The 21,988-nt window shown below is 40.5% G+C and overlaps 1 protein-coding gene across 11 annotated transcripts in view; it reads left to right on the top strand.

The window, feature by feature from the left end:
* The window catches only part of CHL1 (cell adhesion molecule L1 like), a 185,824-nt gene that overhangs the window by 97,919 nt on the left and 65,917 nt on the right, over positions 1 to 21,988 (top strand). For all 11 annotated transcript variants that reach the window (XR_005601363.1, XR_005601364.1, XM_039548076.1 and 8 more), the window contains 3 exons: positions 10,299 to 10,483; positions 12,799 to 12,904; positions 14,735 to 14,925. Coding sequence is in view for 9 of the 11 variants with exons in the window: in XM_039548073.1 (XP_039404007.1) it covers positions 10,299 to 10,483; positions 12,799 to 12,904; positions 14,735 to 14,925 (482 nt within the window). In the remaining 2 variants the exon portion in view is untranslated. The remainder of the gene's footprint in view (positions 1 to 10,298; positions 10,484 to 12,798; positions 12,905 to 14,734; positions 14,926 to 21,988) is intronic.

Raw genomic sequence — 21,988 nt, 5'->3', positions numbered from 1 at the left:
CTTTATGACATCTCAAACTGGCCACTGAGAATCACTAGTCATTTTGGAAAACCTTGGCCTACCATAAGGAAATTAAATGACCTCCTTCTTTTAATTAAAGCAAACGTTCTGCTCCTCTATACACATATTCAGTTATATTTATCCACTTTTTGCATACCTTTCCCAGTATTTGTCTAGCTCCTCATTTGTAATTTAAATGCATAAGTTATGAAAGAGCTGGATAAGGAGTTTGCTAGACTGTTAATGCTGATTTACAATAAGTCTTGGAACACTGGGGAAGTGCCAGATGACTGGAGGAAAGCTCATGTTGTGCCAATAGTTAAAAATAGTAAATGGGATGACCTGTCTGACAGGCATGCCAGTCTGACATTAATCCCACGAAATTAATAGAACAGGTGATATGAGACTCGATTAGTAAAGAATTAAAGTGGGTAATATAATTAATACCAATCAACATGGGTTTATGGAAAATAACTTTTTGTATGATATTAAAAGTTTGGTTAATAACAGCAATAGTGTTGATGTAATATATCTATACTTCTGTAAGGCATTTGATCTGGTACTGCATAATATATTGATTAAAGAAATAGAAAGATATAAAATTAACATAGCATACATTACATGGATTAAAAGCTGGCTAAACAATAGGTTTCAAAATGTAATTCTAAACAGGAAATCATCATTAAACTGGTGTGTTTCTAATGAGGCAGGGGTAGGCAACCTATGGCACGTGCACCGAAGGTGGCACGCGAGCTGATTTTCAGTGGCACTCATGCTGTCTGGGTCCTGGCCACCAGTCCGGGGGGCTCTGCATTTTACTTTAATTTTAAATGAAGCTTCTTAAACATTTTATAAACCTTATTTACTTTATATACAACAATAGTTTAGTTATATGTTATAGATTTATAGAAAGAGACCTTCTAAAAACATTAAAATGTATTACTGGCATGCGAAACCTTATATTAGAGTGAATAAATGAAGACTCGGCACACCACTTCTGAAAGGTTGCCAACCCCTGTAATGAGGTCTTGCAGGGATTGACTCTTGGTCCTATGCTATTTAACATTTATATAAATTACCTGAGGAAAAAACATAAAATCATTAGTGATAAAGTCTGCAAACAACACAAAAATTGAGGGAGTGGTCACTGACACAGAGCAATCTGGTTTGCTTGGTAAGCTGGGTGCAAGCAAACAATATTATTATGGGTAAATGTAAATGTATAAATCTAGAAAGCAAGAAAGTCGGCCATACTTAGATGAGGTTCTCTATCTTGAGAAGCAGTGACTGGAAAAGATTTGGAGGTTCTGGGGGTTAGTCAGCTAAACATAAAATCCCAGTGTGATGTAATGGCCAAAATGACTAGTGCAGGGATCAGCAACCTTTGGCATGTGGCCCATCAGGGAAAGCCGCTGGCGAGCCAGGACAGTTTGTTTACCTGCAGGTTTGGCCGATCGCAGCTCCCACTGGCCACAGTTCACTGTTTTCGGCCAATGGGGGCTGAGGGAAGTGGTGTGGACCGAGGGATGTGCTGGCCACCGCTTCCTGCAGCCATCATTGGCCTGAAACAGCAAACCGCTGCCAGTGGGAGCTGCGATCAGCCAAACCTGCAGACACTGCAGGTAAACAAACCGTCCCAGCCCGCCAGCGGATTTCCCTGACAGGCCATGTGCCAAAGGTTTCCAATCCCTGGGCTAGTGCAATCCTTGGATTCATAAAGAGGGTAATCTTGATTAGCAGTAGAGAGGTTACTTTGCTTATGTATTTGGCACTGGTGTAACCATTGCTAGAATACTGTGTCCTGTTCTGGTGTCCACAATTCAAAAAGGATGTTCATAAATTGGAGAGAGTTCAGAGAAGAGCTATGAAAATGATTAAAGGATTAGAAAGCATGCCTTATGGAGATAGGCTTAAGGAGCTAAATCTAATTATAACAAAGAGAAGGTTAAGGGGTGATTATAGTCCATAAGTACCTACATGAAGAACAAATATTTAATAGTGTGTTCTTCAGAGTAGCAGAAAAAGGTATCCAATGGCTGGAAGTTGACGTTAGACAAATTCAGACTAGAAATAAGATGCACTTTTTAACAGGGTAATTAACTATTGAAACAACTTTCCAACGGTCAGGGTGGATTCTCCATCACTGAACATTTTTAAATCAAGACTGAATGTTTTTCTAAACAATATAAGTTCTCTGAATTAATTTGGGTAAGTTCTACTGCTTGAACTATGGGAGGTCAGACTAGATGATCAGTATGGTCCCTTCTGGCCTTGGAATTTATTAATTTATAATAAAAAAGGAATGGTACAAAAATTAAAAAAATATAGAAAACATAAGAACTTTATATATTCTAAATCTATTGTGCTGATTTTGTTAAATCTTAAATGTTGTTTGGGTAATTGTTCTGAAAACTGCTATGATGTAGGCAGAGACAGATGGAGTTTATAGGGCCACCCAGCAAAACAGTTTTCTGATGGTTAAGTCATGCATTGACTCTAAGCTCCAAATCTAGTGAGAAATCAGTGGCCACTAGAAAAAAAAAATTCCCTTAAATACTTAATTCCAGGAATGACAGAGAGGATCCTTGGCGCTTACGAAAATATGTTCTCTGACTCACACATTGGACTATATTTCTGATTTAGAGGAATATTTTAACCTCCATGAGCATTTACACTATGGATTGTTTCAGATGACTGGCAATATCCAAAATAGGCATTGGGTATAGTGTTAAATGAAGGTTATTTTCCCCTAACACTGATATTGGATGTCTAAAAGCTTTCAGGGGAAATGATCCCTATGATATTGATAGTTAAAGAATAAGAGTCAGCATGGAGCTCACCTTCCACCCTGGCCAAATGTTGTTTTTTTTAATATTGTAGCTACAGAATACAGTAAACTCCTTTCAGCTGTTGCATTACAATGCAGCCAGTGCTTCACTAGCATAAATCTCTCTCTCTCTCTGAGCTAATAGGAGCTCACAGGTTAACACAGGAGATCTCACCTGCTCACTGCATGGAAAAATGCCAGTTTAATGACCTACACATGCTCAGTGGAATTCTCTTTTCCAAAAGGCCCAATCCCCAATAGGGGTCATTATCAGTAGAGTTAAGCTCTGTGTGTCCCCCTGAATCATGGTCTTTAAATATACTTGTTCCAAGCAGCTAGTGTGTGAACCAATGAGGGGAAAATCTTGCCCAGTGTAAACATCCAAACTTCTTGACTTACTGAAATTATCCTAACCACTCAGATTGTCTTCAAGACCTGATTCATCACTCCCCCTGCCACCTTCCATACAACAGATTTCTTCCAAGAGGCCTTTTTTCCCTCCTCCCCCAGCCTGTTCACCAAACATGACCCACTCCCCCTGTTATTAGTTCTCAGCTAACCTCCGGCCAGGAATCATGCACAGAAGGACCAACACTGAATAAATGTGTGGCAGAGGTCAGTTGAGAGGCAGAACAATTCGCAGTGCAAAGTGCAGGGAGTGTGGGGCAATTAGTCCATTTTGATGGGTGGAGTGGACCAGGATACTTCAGGCACTTCATGAGGGGAATTGTGGAGGGAATGGAGGCAGAGGAGCTCTTTTGTTAAAGTGAGGAATAGAACAAGAGCTAGAAGGCTGGGGACAGGGGTGACACTGTTTGAGGATGCAAGCCATGGAGAGGGAACATTTGTCCTTAATTCATTCTAAGAGGTTGTTCAAATCTAGTGTGCTCTGGGACTATTCTCCTTAAGCACATGAGATTTGAGTTAAATGGTAGTCAGGGCCCTTTAGAGGGGATCCCAAAATTGGTGGGGTCACACAAAGAAACCCAAAAGATACAAGAAGGAGACTAAATATAAAAACGTCTTCTAAAACTAGCCACAGAGTGGGCAGGATATGTGTATGATTTCCCAGCACATGTGTATGGATTTCCAGCACAGCTGTGCCACTGTATTTGCCGTAACTGAAATTCAGCACTAGTTTTCTTTTGAGCAGAGAACGCTACTGTTTTGTGATGTGCACAAATGTTGGCTGAAGCAGTATTTTTATCTCTTCTGACTATGGTCATGTCTAAGAAAGAGCAACAGTAGCTCATTAAGCCCCTGTGGTATATAGTCCCTTTATCTTTCCACATATTGTATAACTAAATAATCAACTTACTTCCTTTCTATTACTCCCCCATCTCATATCTGGGGCCATGCCTGAAGGCTGTACTTTCTAATTACCAATGACTTTTATGTATAAACCTTTAAACATATAAGTTACTGGTAAATTAAATCTGAACCTAGCTAACAAAAAGGTCATCTCTGAAATTAACCATTACTAGGCTCTGGGAGTCCAGTAGTTTCATTAATATTTGCTGGACTGTACAGAACTTACTCAGAGATGGAAACTTAAATATTTTAAGAGGAAACAAAATTGCTGGGCTGATGATGTATTTAGCTGTACAATATAATTTCATTTGCTGGCTGTAGAGCAGTAATCTGAGTTTTTTGGCTGTCACTCTTGGTATTTATGAACTATTTTAATACAGTAATTACATGTAGTGAAAATTGCTCCCTAGGTTTAGGAGACAAATGGAAATTTAATATTTTCTCTCCTATTTGATTGCCCAATATTTTTACTACATGCTTTTGGAAAGGGTCATATACAATACAGGAAACTGACACTGCATGGTTCCTTAATAAAACAGGTATGTTGAAAGATTTGTTCACTCTAAGTAAAGGACATCTCATTAAATAAACAAATGAGCTGTCCTTAAAGCCATCAGTATTTACTATTAACTGAACAGCATAATAAATAATGAATTGCAGGTAAGGAACTATGGATAATTATCTGAAGTGAATTCAAATTAAGCCTCAGGCAGAGAAAAGAGAAAATAAAGAGAGACAGAGAAGAGGATAAGGCATAGAATATAGATAATTCATATACAGAGCATTCATATTGTATTTTGTTGTGAAGAAAAGTAGCTGTGGTGGATTTAGCCCTTTTTTTGTTGTAACATAATGGGTTTCTCTTCCTCCAAGTCAGCCCCTTCAGTGCAAACTCCCGAATAAAACGCATCACAAGGAAAAAGGGTAGCACGATACCATTTGGACAAAAACATATTTCCAAGGCAAGCACTTTGGGGCTGCTCTAGCTACCAGCTTGGTGAATTGAACTGTTAATTTTACCAAGTCCTAGATTTTGCAAATCCTTGCTTGGCACATAGCAGACAGCATGAGATTGTTGTACTTTAGCACAAGAATGACTAAAACCCTGCACATAGCTGCCAGGTTTTGTGCAGCTATATGTGTGATATGTTATGCAAATTATTTAATGAGCTAATCTGCACATTTACAAATAATTTGCATATGACACAAACTTCTGCCCCAAGTTATGGTGTGGGTCAGACATGGTGCTGCACAAAACGTGTGGGTAAGCTGGAGCGTTTCTATGGGTGTTCTGTGACCTGGAGGTTTTCAGGTAACAGAACACCTGTGGTTTTCAGGGATTGCTAGATTAGATGGATGGATGCTGGAGTGTTTGGGTTGGTGGATGCTAGAAGGTAGGTGGAAGGGGCTGATGATATCTAGCTTAGCTGTGGGCCTGAGACATGACAGGGCTGCCTACTGCATGACATCCATGAAAATTGCCTAATACTTGGCAGCCTGGTCTACTTGTCAACTTTAGTAAGGTGAATCATTTGCCCTCTCGCTGAGCAGACATATGACCTAACCTCCCTGCTTGACCACTATCTTACTGTTCGGAGCTTAGTGCTGAATGGGAGCTGGCAAAGATGGAGAAGGGCATGTCTGAGAAGACATGCTTTTAAGAGCTAGCCCTGTCACACTGAGGTACTTAGCTCTTGATCCTTTCTTAGACTTGACACCTGCTACTGTGAAAGAGTGATTGCAAATAGGCAGCTGAACAGAGTCAAATTCTTCACCCCCTAAGGAGAACCTCACCCAGGGCTAGGTCATCGCTTTGAAATCTGCCTTAGGCATGGGGCAAGGCAATTGCATTGCCCCAGGAGCAGCCCAGGAAGCCTATTGTTACTTGGAAAATCACAACCTGCCTCCCAGTCTTCCCCCGCCTGCTCTGGGGAAGAAGTAACCTATTCTAGGCCTGCACCCAGCATGTTGGTTCAGGTACATGAGCCATCACGCTGAAGAGGTGATGGAGCCAAGGCTGTGCCCATTCCTAAGCTCCTCTGATGCCTCCCCAATCAACCGGTGCAGGGAGGTGAGGAAGTGGCATCATTACGTCTCCTTCCCTCCGCCCTTTGGTGTGAGTAGCTCCCCTGAAAAAGTGGCAGAGGACACTCTATGCTTCTTTACTTCCTTGTGTGGGTGTATAAAGATAGTGACAGTCTAGCCTAGTGTACTTCTTCCTATATGTGAAGGTGTGATAAGCCTTGAGAATCTGACACACTCCCAGATCTAAATCAGAACTGAGTTTACAAGGGAAACAGTTTGGTCATAATAGTTCTGTAGAAACCACACACTGCACAAGTAAAATAATGTCACTGTTACTCTGCCTGTTGATGTGTTACACTTATTGCCTCTCGAGTTTCTTGCCAGATACTTACCTGTAGGTAAATACTCCTGAAAGATGCTGTTGCTTAATTCACAGATCAGCTGGGTTTTACCTCATAAAACAAAACAAAAAACAAAAATGATGGGCTCAACACAGTTGCAGTTCGCTCAAGAAAATATAGCATCATCCATCTCAATGTGTTCACTAGTTCCCAGTGTTGGTGCAGGCAGCATTCTGCATTAGTATTCAAAACAGGGGAAGAGAGAGCGAGAGCTAGACGAACCAACTAATTATAGTGGTCTGCAGAGACAAGTCGTGTGATAAAAGATCATGTCTCCATTCTAAACATTTGTCTGTCTGTCTCTCTATGAAAAGTAGTATGGGTGTGCTAATGGACTAGGTAACGGAAGCCACCTAAACCTTAGCATCTTCCTTGGATTTAACCTGAAATTCGATTAGATTTGATACAGTTCAGATAAAGGGACACCTCCTTTCCATATCTCCCTCCCAACATGCTACCTCAGTATGCTTCTGCAACTCTGGCTCCCTCTACTTTGAATTTTCTCCCAGATGTCAATGAGTTTGTCAGTATGAATACTGGACCTTGAGAGCACTATATGCAAAAGTTGGGCTTTGTTACCAGTAACATACAACTGGCAAGCAACTCTCTGGTCAGATGTTTGTGAGCATTGTGACTAAGTCATACCGGAGAGTTACCACAGAGTGGCGGAAGGCAGATATATCAGCCCTAGAATGGTAAAGGCCCTTTTCCTCATGAGCTGGAAAGAAGTTACCTCAGTTAAGGGCTGTCTGTGACCTTTTTTTTTACCCCTTCTGGTGTGAGAGAGAGGGAGGAGAAATGAGAGAGAAACTGTAGAAGGGCTAGTGGCAGCTAGGAGAAAAGGTTTCTCCTGGGTGGAAGGCTGCTTTCCTCTCTATGCAGGGAATCAACTGAGCTAATGGACAGTTTGGGGGAGGACTGGAATCCGAGGCCTGCATAAGAAGGCAAAACCCCAAAGAGGGGGCAAGGAAAGATATTTCGTTTTTGTATTATGAACATGTTTCTTTTTGTTTGGCCGAAGAGTACTCTGTGGGCCTACCCTGGGCCAACCTTGTAAATACTGAAAAATAAACCTGAGTGCGGAATAAAAACTCTCTAGAGTGGGACTGATTTACTACAGCACCCTCCCCCCAATCGCTGAGTCCCGCATCACAGTGTAAACTGCAGTTCCTCTGACCATCGAAGTTGCATTCAGGGCATACATTTGTTATAAATAGCACTGATAAAAGTCTTGATTTATTGCCTTTAAGCACAAGTCAGACAACAATGAGCAGGGCAGTGAACAGAGGAGAACCTGACACTGAATAAATAAGTATTGGGCAGCCATCGAGTGACTGTCACCTAAGAAAAGACTATGTACTTTGTATATACAGGATAGCTGATGATGTGATCAGGTATAAAAGGGCTGATCGCACTGATTGTCTGGTGACTGTGTACTTATAGATGGTAAACCTGGAATTGGTAAAGCCTTCATGCTTCACACTAGCACTTGTTCTATTGGTACCATGCAAGGTCCAAGAGGAGAATCTATATAGAAAATTCTAGGGGGTTTTGTCCCCTTTAAATGCATCTCTTTCCTTCACCGGTAAAGATAGGCATCCTTTCTACAGCAACTCCAACTGTAGTAGGAAGAGAAGTGGAAAATAATGACCCTGACTTTACTCACACTTACTCAAGTGTAAGTGAAGAGCAACTCATTTGAAATCAAAGGAATTACACTGGTGTAAAACCAGTGTAAGTGAGCTGAAAACCAGAAATAACACATTTCATACACCTCTAAAGTATAGCTAAAATAACTTCCTGTGCACAAAAGTGTCAAATGTCAACATTCAACATTTTTGAGCCTTCCAGGCCTAAAGACTGGTGCTGTTGGTCCTAATGGAAAGATGGGAATCTCCTCTTTCCACTGATTTTAAAGATTCCATTCCTAGCTGTAATGGACAATGAACGATCAGATCTTACAGCTGCTAATAGAAGACTTAGCATTGCTCATGCTGAGCTAAAGACCGTGTAATCTGAGGTTAATTTTCACATTTGAGAGAAGAAATAGACATTTTTGTGGCATGTTGATTTAAAATATGGTGGCTTGTTGAAGCTTCTCAATGGTTTGGATAGTTAGAATAAATCCCTGGAAAGACCATTTAGTGGATGTAATATAAACCCTTGTCTCATAAATATTTAAAAGTGGCAGTACTTGAGTCCTGCTGGAACGCTCCGAGACACTGTTCTGGCCCTTTTTTGGGGAGCCACAACAGAGTCTTACAACTGTTCTGGTACTCGTGTTCTGGCATTTCTGGAATAGAGCACATCCTCGGAAAAGTGTCTCTCTCCTGCGGAAGAGTGAGACTGGGATTTTGGCACGAGGCTTATCAGTCAGCCTCTTCCTTTGTCTCTTCCATGCTGCTGATAAACTGGAGAGTTCTCAAAGATTATTTGAAGTGTGAAACTGCAATTATGATTTTTCAGGGGTCTCTTGTAAATCCTGTTTCCACTTTCATTTTACCAGTGTTCAAACTCCCTGACTTTCACTTCCAGATTATTTTCCTCCCTCTAAATAGAACTTAGTCAAAAATCTCTACTTTCCACCCAGCTTCAGTCAGAACCTTACAAAGCCACAATTCCCACCCTGTTCTAAACCAATGGCTTATGACACCTGCCCACAAGCGTTGCAGGTCAGTCAGCTATTCCTCTTTTCCCTCTTGGGCCCTTTAAGGCTGGCTGGTTGGCTTTCTTCACTATCGTCTCTCTTGGGGTAAGGGAGGAAACAGATTGTCACCTTCTTACACATAGAGGAAACCTCTGCAGGGGAAATAGGCTGTCTGACTTTCCTGCCACTTGGCAGTCAGCTGCTGCTGGTCCCTGAGCTGGCTTTTATCTCATTCTTGGTCATTTCTTGCCTGAAAATTGTCCTGTCTAGGTAATGCTAACATATGATATCTGGCATACAGTGGTGATTGATACCCTATAAATACTGCAGATAGAGATACGTAGATAGCTAAAAAACGTATCAGCCTTGTGTTGGTTAATATTTAACTGAGATACCACAAGCACTACTGACAATCAGAATTTTCCATACTACTGACAATCTGCATTTTCAGAACTGTCTCTTTTTACTCCTCTGTGAATAGCAGTTAAATGCTAATTAGAGATGAAAATTTTCTCCTTTTGGCAGACTCCTGACATTTTTGCCTTGTAACATATTACCCTAAGATGGCTAATGGGGGTGTAAAGCTTGCATATAGTAGTATTGGGATTATGGAAGAAATGCAAAGGTTTCATAGGATGGTCCTTAGTAGTGAATCAAATTTGTTTAAATGCCCTGTTTTAAGCATACATGAAAGATAAAAAACATATGAGATTTATGAATAGGGTCATTGGAGTACAGAAACTTTCTCATTAGATCTGTTACACTGCTTTCCAACTAGCACTATTCTCAATTAGAAAAATTTATGAACTGGAATGATTACAAATATACCCATCCCTGCTCTTAAACTCAAAGCAAAAAGTAATCAGATTTTTGTGGTATAATTAATGTGCATAAGTTTTTTCTGTTGCTATAGTTTTATTATAGTACCTTTCAGAAGCAAAGGGGGGAACTGTACAATTTAATACACCTTTAATGTGCTTACATTTTTGCTTTAGCTCTGAACCCATGAGTGTTGCTTTAATTTAATAACCTCATTAAAGTCAAGTTAATATTGTGAGCTAACGTGGCTCTGTCTCCTCTTTACTAGAGTTGCAAGTTCACATCCTTACGTCTGCGTTGAACCGAAGGTGGGAGAAAAACATTCTTTCATTCTGTTTGGACTCCCTCTTTACAGAACAGAGATGGAGATACTATTAAGCACAAAAAGGATCAACATATGTCTGCTTTTCTTTGTATTAAATTTGGCAGCAGGTATTGAAATACCATTATCAGGTGAGTTGTAGCTATTTACTGAACACTCTGCTTTCTTCCCCCCTGAAGAACACTTTGCTTTCTCCCCCGTTTCAGATGTTCCATTTTGAATTTTATTCTGCCTTAACATGGCCTTTTGGGAGTTTATACATGATAAAATGATAATTTACTTTCTTCAGACCCATTTAGATGCTGCAGTAAACTTATCTAGATAGCACATCACTGACCTTTGAGATCCTCTCCTCTGTTCTGCTCAGAAGTTTCAGTTCTGTCCTGTGCATAAATCTCTCCTTTTGGCTGAGAGTTTTTCTGCAGCTGGTCTGATATACATATCAATTTATTTATTTATATGCCTTGCAACCTGCTGTTTCATTTTCAAAAGGAAACATATGTGGATCTCAAGGAATAGTTTTATCACAGGAGAATATTTCCCATCACTTGAATGCCGCTTGCAGGAGCACCTGCTTTACCCGTGTCTGGCCCCGGTACACATCAAACGGCATATTTCTCATAGCTGGTTCTTCTTCAGTGCATGTGTAAAATATGTAATGAACCTCATAAAAGGCCAATCCCACTGAGGTCAGTGGAGCTGACTAAAGGAGCAAGGGGAGGAAGATTTAGCCCCCCAAACTACCTTTCATCATAGGGGAAAAAATAAGGCTGATTAACCACTAGTTTTCTTTTGGAAAGAAAATTAATCCCATTAATATTTTTGTTATATGAATTGTCTCATCAATTATTCATAAAAAAAGAACAAACCTGGCCTTTTTTCCTAGGCATTCAGGGCCCGATCCTCAAACATATTTAGGCGCCTAAGTCACATTGATTTCAATGGGATTTAGGTGCCTAAACTCCTTTTGGGGATCTGTGCCTCAGACACTGCAGCCAGTCGTATAAGTAGTTTCAAAACATGTTAGGGCTCAGCTATAAATGTAAGGCACTGGCCCTCTTTAGGGCACACCTCTCCCTCCTTTCCAGGCCCCAGCAAGAACTCTCAGTGACCCCCATGCCTCCCAGCAATCCCATCTGCAATGGAAAATGCACTTTCTAGGAGTTTCAGCATACACTCCCTTCCATGCCTAGCTAGCTCTACATACCAGTGCAGGGAGGCAGTACCCTCCTTCCTTCGTAAGTGGCTAGCCCCAGTGGATAGCCAGGAGCAGTCCTGGCACTCAGCTGTGTACAAGATTGCATTTGTAGCCAAGGATAGAACAGGTTCCTTGTGCAGTCACCTAAACATAAGCACCAACTCGGGGGAACCATCTGTCCCTTAATTTATTTGAATGAAGCATTTTATATTTTAATAAAAAGGAATTATGTGTGAATATTTATAAGCTAGTGGGAAAGGGTGGACACAGTAGAGATGCAAGGGTTCAATACGATATGGTGCAGCAAGATACTACATTTTGTTTGAGCTTTGAGCTTCATGGCGTGGTTGACTTAAAAATGTATAACAAACAATGTGATGTTCAGAAATGTTCAGAAATGAAATGGACGGCATGATCTGGGAAGTGTATAATCCTCCATATTCCATTTTATTGAAACCCGCATGTGTTTTGCACATATTTGATTTATCTGCGGATTCGCTACCTGCTTGACTCACTAGGAGTGAGGAGGGAAAGTATTTTCTTCTAGTCACCTGGCTTTAAAATTCACCCTCAAACTCTCATAAAACAAATCAGAGCTCAGTACAGTCATGAGCATTAGAAAGTCAGCCTCCAGATTTGCTATCTTTAGCTTATGTTGGAAGAGACTGTGGTCTCTATTATGGCTCTATGAGCTGGAGCCAGGCAGGGACGTGGAAGCAGGAACACCAGCTATGTTGCAACTTCTTGATACGTTGTATTTTCAGACTGGAGAACAAGTTAGGATGCCATAGAGGGGAGAACACAGGAACGGCAGAGCAGAATTTCTTCTGCTCATGCAGCCCCCATCACTGTTCTACAGGAGTCTGATTCAAAGCCCAGTGAGATCAATGGAAAAACACTAAATGACTTTAGTGGACTTTGGATCAGGCTCCAGGTGAAGATTGATGCCTGAGGAGGGTAGGACAAGAGCCATGTAATTATGGCTCCATCCCATTATACTCCCTCCATGTCATGGAGTGCTGCAGCCAAGCGCTGTCCAACCTCCCTTTTGGTGCTGAGACAGTTGAAGCACTGACTTCAGAATGCTGACAGTGTTTTTATCATTAGGAGAATATGTATAAAAGTGCATCTGAAATGTTTGCCGGGAAAATATAATGGGGTCTGGCAACCTTGATCCCTTTAAATAATCTGAACTGTGTTTAGTTCTGTTTGAATAGCACTTGATCTAATCAAATGTCCTCTGTTCAGTTGCACAGGTTCCAACAATTACAGAGCAATCCATGACCCAAGTTGCATACCCTTTTGATGAAGACTTTACAATTAAATGTGAAGCTAAAGGAAATCCACAACCCATGTAAGTGTTTCTTTAAACTAGAGGCATAATCAAAAGTTTGTTTTCCTTTTCTACCTGTTAACTGTTGCCTAAACATTGTTCTTACTTGGCAGGGAAAGGGAGAATTGATGCACACTAATCTGCTCAGAATCTGGGGGATAAATTAAGTTTTGCGTTCCCTGTTAGGCCACCCAACTTTTGTTGCTTGATCTCTTCCACTCACTCCATGAATAGGGATTAACATGCCTTTTCCTGTTTGGAAATATTTCATTTCTCAAGTGTGTGCTAAATTTACTCTCAGGTTCACACAAGGCTGACTCAGCAGTATTACAAGAGATCTGAGGTGTGTAATGGCAATCGAAGGGTACCAGCTGTCAACTTGCTTTTCACACTGCTTAGCCTCCTCTCCCCCATGAAAATACCAAGCTCATTAAACCAAGTGCCAAGTAGTCACATTTACATTTAATTTGATATTTTGTATGTGCCTAATATCACAATAGTTTTCTCAAATATAAGCACAGGATAATATTTTGCATCAAATATTTTTAATATAAATTTATGGGGGGGGTTGTAATAAAATACTCTGTGATATTCGTTACTCCACAAAGTGAGCAAAGTTTAAAACTTGGTGGGTTTTTTTGTCTTTTTGGTTTTTTTTTTTTAAAGATTACTGTCATTTTTATATTAAATAAGACATAGTCATTTTCAAGATGGCTCTGATTGGAGCTGTGCAGTAAGTTAACAACTAACTTGCCCTGTTTCATGTTTTGTTACTAACTGAAAGGTCATCCTAGGTTCACCGTTGCCAAGGTTCCCTAACATTCTGAATAGGACAGGTCAGAAAACAGAATGTCCATTCACTAAGACATTCTCATATTTTATTGATCATTCTGAATGGGAGTAAAAAGTCAAAATTTCCCACAAAATAAAATTCAAAATGTTTTTGATTTGGGGCCATCAAAACTCTTTGTTTCAATAATATAAAAATAGTATAGAATTTATATAGATATATAAATAGATCTATGTCTACACATAATATTATATAATAAGTCTAAACGAAACATTTCATTTTGATAAGTGTTTCGTTTCCACTTTATAATTTCAATTAGTTCTTAACACTATTGAAACAAAATGAGAAAGTTGAGAGCCAACAATTTCTTCAAAATCAACGTGTTCCTGCAAAATGTTCAATGAAACTGCATTTTCCAATTTAAAAAAACCTGTATAATTGGAAATTTTTTGACCAGCTCTACTTCTGAATGCACCTGGCCCAGTTTCAAACCAGCTTGGATTGAGTTATGGGTAAATAAGGTAGATAACGTTATGGGTTTGTGTCAAAATCACACCCAAATTGAAGTTTGTGTCAAAATCAAAGGCCACTTGAAACATCTCATGTTTATGTGCCAAACCAAGGGAAACTCAGTGGATTCAACTAAATTTTTCAAATCTACAGAAACCAGAACCAGTAAAATTGTTTGTTTGCATGGACCCCTCCCAACGAACAGCACCAAGTTTCTCACAGCTCTGGTTCTAATCCAAACGCTGTAGTTCCTTTCATTGTGGCCAGTATTTTGAGACTGTGACTTTCATTTATTGTCCTTGCCTTCAGCCCAGATTAATATTTTGTGTCACAGTCAGTTATCTCAAAGTACTGTGCTCAATAGGAGAGATGTGCCCCATAGCTAATGTTAGCTACATTTCTCTTGGGGCCGGATCCAGCACTGTAAAAGTCAAAGGGAATTTTGCCATTCATTGTAATGAGTCAGGAATGGGTCTTTGATGACCATTATGCTTGTAGGACAGCACATTATTTTCCAAGTCCTTATGTTTAATATTTGTATTACCTTTCAGTTTTAATTGGACTAAAGATGAGAAACCATTCGATCTACTATCCGATCCCAGGATAATTGCATCCAATAATTCAGGAACATTTGTGATCCAAAATCAGGGGATCATAGCTGATTTTCAAGGGAAATATCGTTGTTATGCTTCAAATGAACTGGGAACTGCCATGTCAGAAGAAATTGAAATAATAGTTCCAAGTAAGTTTCTCAAATGAAATGCTGTGTTTCTTTTTGTTGATAAATTGCATAGTCAATTGCTTGACCATACTTTGGTTAATTATTTCTTCATTAAATATACTCGAGACCAAATAACCAATGTCAGTCAAGTTTATTAATATGGTACAGGAGAAAGGTTTGATATGATACCAGTCTCCAAAGAACAGCCCTATGCAGTGATGCTACATTCACCTTATGCAGAAGGTGTGTTCCCCAAGTTACACATTTCAGCTGATATCATTTATATGATTTTATAAATTACATATTTCTTTACATGTCACTAAAATCCAACTCATCAGTTTGTTACAGTTCCCTAACCTGTTCTTCTGTTCCTTCGTTATCTTTATTTTACATTCCAGTTACTTATCTGTGAAGGTATATCCCTAGCTTGTACTAAGACATAGAATAGATGTATCTTGATTTTGACAAGTTTCCTAGCTGCTTGTGCCAAATGTTTACTTCAGCAAATACAAGGTGTTATTGGGTGCTTAGCATAAGTGAACAGGATTATGGTACAGGCTAGTTTAGGCTATATCACTGTTCCAATATTTGTGGTTAATGTTGTTGGTGCTTAATGAATTTATATATGTATGTATGCATAGCCAGCATATATTAGTCAAAATTTTAATGAAGGGAGATAATATTAGATGCTATCTCAGTATAACAGTGAAGGTTGTTGTCATATATGGCATGCTATGATATTTATTTATTCTAATGTGCATGGTGATATCAGTCTAAAAAGTGAAACTGAAAGCTATAGTTATTAATTTTCAGAATGTCATATATTTCTCCTAATGTCCTCCATATCTCTTAGGGAGCCCTAAGAAACCATCAAGGTTTTTCTCTGTTTTACCACAATATCCTCAAGTCCTCGTGTTCTAGAAATTACTATCCTCCTAACCAAGAATCCCTGTGGCGCTGTTTGCCACACTTGTGAGTCAGTTTGACAGGCCCTTGCAATGCAGCATTCTGACATTTTAAAGTGCTGTCATCATGTTGTGTCCAAGCACCACCATGTTGCAACATAATGACATTGTGTCAAACCATTATCCTCTTGAGATGTAATGTCCCAATGGGATGACTTTTCACAGGCCTCAGAACTGATTTCAGACTTTTTGAATAGTGGGTCACTTAAAAACACTTATGATCTGGGAATCCTGATGTGGTAGTCCAGCATATCCCTAGCTACTTCGTAATCACTCCAACCACTTGCTATTGAGTAGTATGAGGCACTTCTGTCCCCCCCCACTGACTCACTAAAAGTTTGTTCCACAACATTCCCAGCTCCTGTTTGCTAGGAATTAATTACCAAATCTGAGTAAATAGCATGGAAGTTCAAGATATTACCACTGAACCATCAGTACCTTCTAAGTTTTCTAGTACAAATGCTGAAGAACATCCTCAAAACAATTTAATTTAAAAGGAACTGGGTAAATTATGTACATATTTTCACAGCTATATTAATTTGGAGAGCATTTATTATTCACTGATACTTGCTGAATACAATTCACCATGCTTTATCTCTAGAGAATAAGCCAGCAGGGCTGTTAGTACAGTCTTTTTTAATGGCGTCCTTAGGAGAATTAAGTATTTGGTGGCAGAAAATGATTTGCTTTGACTTGACTATTATTTCTCTTCTGAGGCTATGAAAATAAACACCTCTTTAATGCCTTTTCTTTTCATTTTTCATAAAAGTCATAGAATTTTTTTGTTCTGTGTTTAAAACAGCAGTTTTGCTCATTCAATGCTGCCAGTCATAGTACTTTGCATTTCTATAGCTTCCTGCTATCAAAGGATCCCAAAGCACTTGACAGACATAGGGCCAGTGGGTCCCGCTGAGATCTGCATGTGATGGAGGCCTTCCACATGCTGATTTCAGCCTTTGCCATGGATGGGAGCGGTCACCTATCTCCTTGGCAGTATTTCTGGCCATTTGAGTGCAGAGATAGCAGACAATAGGGAACATGCATCATCCCTCTCCCAGCTCTGTAGAAAAGTTTATGCAGCCTAAGGCTATTTATTTTTCTAGCATCCTCTTTCTGTGCCATGGACCATCTCCTGAGAAGTGATCTAAAGGCATCTATAAATAGGGGAAAGCCTGGTAACATGGCTTCATTGGAGCTGTGGGGTCACAGAAGCATAGAAGAGTCTGAAAAGGAGACCCAGAGAGTCCACATAAACTATTCTGTGTTGGGACAGATCCTCCAAGATACACAGGGAGCAGAACCTCTTGATCTTTCTGTGGGGAAAAAACATTTATTTCTCTCTCTCTCAATCTCTATCTATCTCTGGTTTTATACTGCTGCCTTTACCCATAGTACCTCCTGCCTGAAATCAGAAACAACAGTGAAGTCCTTGGTGAACTTCATGGAGTCTGTGGAACTTCTCCTTTTTCAGGGAGATTCTTTCCTGATTGAATACTCTGAAATGAAATCCATGAGAATAGTCTCCCAGGGTTTTCTTTTTTACTGACCAGCTTTTATGGATATTTTTTTTTCTTGAGAGGTGTGCTGTATACACTAACTAGCCAGTTAAGCCTCATGATACCCTGGTCACAAAGGTCAGGAGTGTATAGATAGGAATTACTTCCCTCATCACTAAATTGCAGCTGCCTGTAGGGGTGTAACTTATCAGCACTACACAACAGTTTGACTCGAAATTGTATTTTCAGTTGAACTGAACTGAATGTCATGGTGTGAGTTAAAATGACCTAGTCATTACTGGAGGGGACACAGTAGTTGTTTAATGTCACCCAACAGTTTTGGACAGGGTGAAAAGAGCAACATTGCCATTCAAAGCTCTAGGCAGAACACAATTATTCACTTTGGAATCTGGTCAGGGCACTGGGGTTGATACCACTACTCATAAGAAAAGTGCCAGGGGGCCTTTAATTTCCCAAAATGGTGAGGACATCAGTTTTATGTCCCTTCTAAAGTATGTCACCTCCAGCAGTACAAAGTCTTTGGATATTCTGGCGATCCATTGACCCTGATTCCAAAAGAAGAGGTACTTAAATATACCAGTGAATACTTTTCTTAGTCGATGCCTGTTTCTTGAATTTTGGAACCTGTAATTGAGGCAAGACATGTTGATAGCTTGATGTGTGCTGGACAAGACTTCCCTCACTGCAATAAGGGTGCTCATATTAAAAGTAGATTTCCATTCTCTTTAATTGTATTGAACTGAATTGACCAAGAACTGTAGCAGAATCTCTATGCATCTTTATCTAAGCATATATGTCTGTGTAGTATCCATATACAATTAAGTGAAAAAAACAGGAAGTAGAGATTACTATATAGTGTGACACATATTAAATGCCATAAAAAGACAAGGATGCAGACAACAACCACTGAACTACTGAACTTAGAATTCTGTTACTCTAAATTATTGAATGTGCCCAATGTCAGAAGGAGAAATTGAATGAGGACTGGAAATTTAAACCTTGTATTTAATTGATCACAAGGTAACACCACCTCCTTGGTGAAATGTACACAACATTCATTTACAGTATATTTATAGTTACTTTCCTTAAAACACTTAAAACTACAGGATGAAAGCATAGCATGAAAATAAATTAACCAAGAAATAAAATCACATACAGTGTCTCACATTATCGATTGCACAGTCTACCTAGAAGGCAAAGCCTGTATCTAAAATTTGAAAAGGCATACTGAACTCTGTAGTGAAGAGACCAAAAGGATTCTTGAGTTGAGCTAAAATAACATTTAGCCATTAAGGCACTTTACAAAGGTGAATGATCAATATTATCCTCATTTTACAGATGAGAAAACAAAGTGGCAAAGTAATGGAGCAAAGTCACGCAGCAGGTTGTGCAGAAGCCGGGAATAGAACCCACTTCTGTTGGTCACCCAATTTACCAACCAATTCACTGTGATTATTTTGACCATCCCTGAGTCATTTATGGGGATAAATGCCCTTCTTCTTGGGAAATGGTAATAGCAAAAACCTTGTAGGCAAGGACTGGCATCTACCCCATAGTAAGATGCCTTCCTAGATTGACAGCCAGCCATTACATTAGTCAGTTTAGTGTGGAAATTAGAAATCATTCCATAAATTAGCAGACTCATCCTTTGTAAGCAGTTCAAAGACTGCAATGAGAATTACTAATTTAACTCCAAACTGCACAAGCCAGAACTGAAATTGATCCACTGAGACAGATCTCAGGCTGTGTCCAAGCTGTGCTCAGCACAGTGCAGGTGGAAGGAAGTTATAAGTCACATTTATGTACTTCTGGTTTGCTGGCCATGGGATTGATCCCTGGCATAAAGAAGATCAACCTTAGGGCTGCTCTGCTTACTGCTGATTATCAATGGCCAAGGAATGCGCTGGGTATTGGGGATTGCCAGGGAATAGAGATCTCCTGGCCACTGTCTCCTTAGCAGTTCTTATTCAAGACTGGGCAACAACAGTGTGCATGTGCTCTCTCTCTCTCTCTCTCTCTCACTAGTCTGCTGGTGCAAAGTTGGTATAAACCTGGTGGAGTCAGCCAGTGAATGAGTCCTTCTATGCAGGTATATGAATGGGCTAATGGATGAGCCCTTCTGTGCAGGGAATATATAAAACTATATACCTGCCTAGAAAGACTCATTCAATGGCTGAATTGCATCTGAGAATCTCCTCAGTGCATGCTTCTCCAGCACAGCTTCCCAGTGCTACCTTCCCAGACTCCACACAAATGTAACACCCCCACAGAACGAATGAACGAACACAACACCACACCACACACCACGCTTTTCTGATTCTCTACTCACACTGGTGTCAATCCACAAAGTCAATGGAGTGATAACCGTGTAAGAGAGTAGAATCAGGCACCTTAATTACATCCTTCTTTAAACAATGGAACAAATTCTGCTGTCAGTTACACTGAGAATTTGTCTACACCAGTGTTTCCCAAACTTGGGATGCCACAAACACATGCGCGCGCACACACACACACTTCTGTTGGTGCAGGCGCTGTCTAAACTAGGGGCTATACCGGCATAGCTGTACTGACATAGGCTCCATGGTGTAGACCAGTGTTTCCCAAACTTGGGACGCCACTTGTGTAAGGAAAGCCTGTGGCAGGCCGGGCCGGTTTGTTGACCTGCCCCATCTGCAGGTCCGGCCAATCGTGGCTCCCAGTGCCCGCGGTTCGCTGCTCCAGGCCTATGGGGGCTGCGGGAAGGGCAGTCAGTACGTCCCTCGGCCCACACCACTTCCAGCAGCCTCCATTGGCTGGGAGCCGCGACTGGCCGGACCTGTGGACGGGGCAGATAAACAAACCAGCCCGGCCTGCCAGGGGCTTTCCCTACACAAGTGGCGTCCCAAGTTTGGGAAACACTGGTCTACACCATGGAGCCTATGTCAGTACAGCTATGCCGGTATAGCCCCTAGTTTAGACAGCGCCTGCACCAACAGAAGTGTGTGTGTGTGTGTGTGTGCATGTGTTTGTGTATGTTGGAATGCCACCACCCTGAACAACATTACCCAAGTCGACAGAAGCACTCTTCTGTCAACACAGCTGCTCCAACGCTGGGGATTTTTGCAGCATAGCTATGTCACTAGGAATTTTGTTTTTTTCACACCCCTGACCAATGAAACTATGCTGACATATCATTAAGTGCAGGCTAAGCTTGAGTAAATCTGGACTAATCCCACTAAAGTTTAGAGTGCAGTGAAGTGACCTATGTAACTTCAGGTTTATACCAGTGAAACAGAACAGATTCAGGCCCAGGATCTATACTAAAAACACTCATTAGTTTTAGCATAAGATTACATAATTCCCCCTTCCTCCTCATTTTTCGCTGAGATTTTGAATTTTCTGAAGTTAGGAAAATAGGAGACGGAATCCACAAGACATTTGCTGAATTTTTCCTCTCCCCTGCCCTCATTTATCAGTGGTATTTCAAAACATTCAACTCTAATCTTGAATTTTCCAGTAGCGTGTGGTCATTACATCGCAAGTCACTCTAGGGATTGGATATACTCAGGTTCACGACTGTGAGAGGACACTGAAAGCAACAATCTGTCACTGCTTGGGTCACCATCAGTCACAAGCAGAGAACTTGGGCACAGACCAATTTTGATCCTTATGTGTCTCACAGTTTAATGACACTGTGGTATTAGAGAACTCAAGATATTACTTCGGCAGGAATTAAAATGTGGCATGAGGAACCGTTCCCAAGACAGTTCTGAGTGTGTTATATATCACAGTGTGCTTTGGGAAGTGTTTCCATAAGAGCCAGAATGCAGGTGGACGTTTTTCATCTTGTGGCTTTTTTTTTTTTCCTGCCAATGGATTGTCTGGGCCATGATAGGATCCACCTGCTGGCATTTCAACAGGTCATTCTAAGGCCCATTATACAAGCTTGTTCTCCCCCTGTGTAATGAAAATGTGAGATCGAGTACCTTGAGCTATGAATGATTGTCTGGCCCTGCTCTTTATGTCTGTATGTAGGCAGTTGCCTGTAATATCGACATGACCTTTTTGGTTGCTGTCATGGCAAACTGATTGATTGATTTCCAATTTCACATTATCCATGTGCCGTATGGATAACTCCATGCAATTTCAAAATCTATCATCAAGCAGTACGTCTTGCATAGAGCTCAGAACCACTTACCAGCTTAGCTCAATTATTATAAATTCTGTGATCAGCCACAAATTAGTAGCAATCGATTACCTAATATCCAAGAATTAAAATGATTAATACTGCAAAAATGCTATACACCTATATGCACTTAGGAGTGATGTCGCACAGCCAGTTCTTAAGATAATGTTATGCTCAGAGGTGCTGGTGGCTGCATACATCACAGAGTTGGTTGGGTTGATGGGTGTACTAAGCAACTTCTATTCGGGCTAACTGTGGGAACCATTCCATCCCCGGGGTATACTGATAACTGAAACCATGGAAACCAATGCCCAGGGTCTGCACCAGCATGGCAAGCCTAGGCGGTGGTCTGGCCATGCTGACTAAAGCTGATAACAAACACAGGGGCAGGACAATGACTGAGGTAGGGTTGTGCATGTGTGCATGTACCAGACAGA

Source organism: Mauremys reevesii, linkage group 7, assembly GCF_016161935.1.
Source record: "Mauremys reevesii isolate NIE-2019 linkage group 7, ASM1616193v1, whole genome shotgun sequence".
Classification (NCBI taxonomy): Eukaryota; Metazoa; Chordata; order Testudines; family Geoemydidae; genus Mauremys; species Mauremys reevesii.
This window is presented reverse-complemented; position numbering and strand designations above follow the sequence as displayed.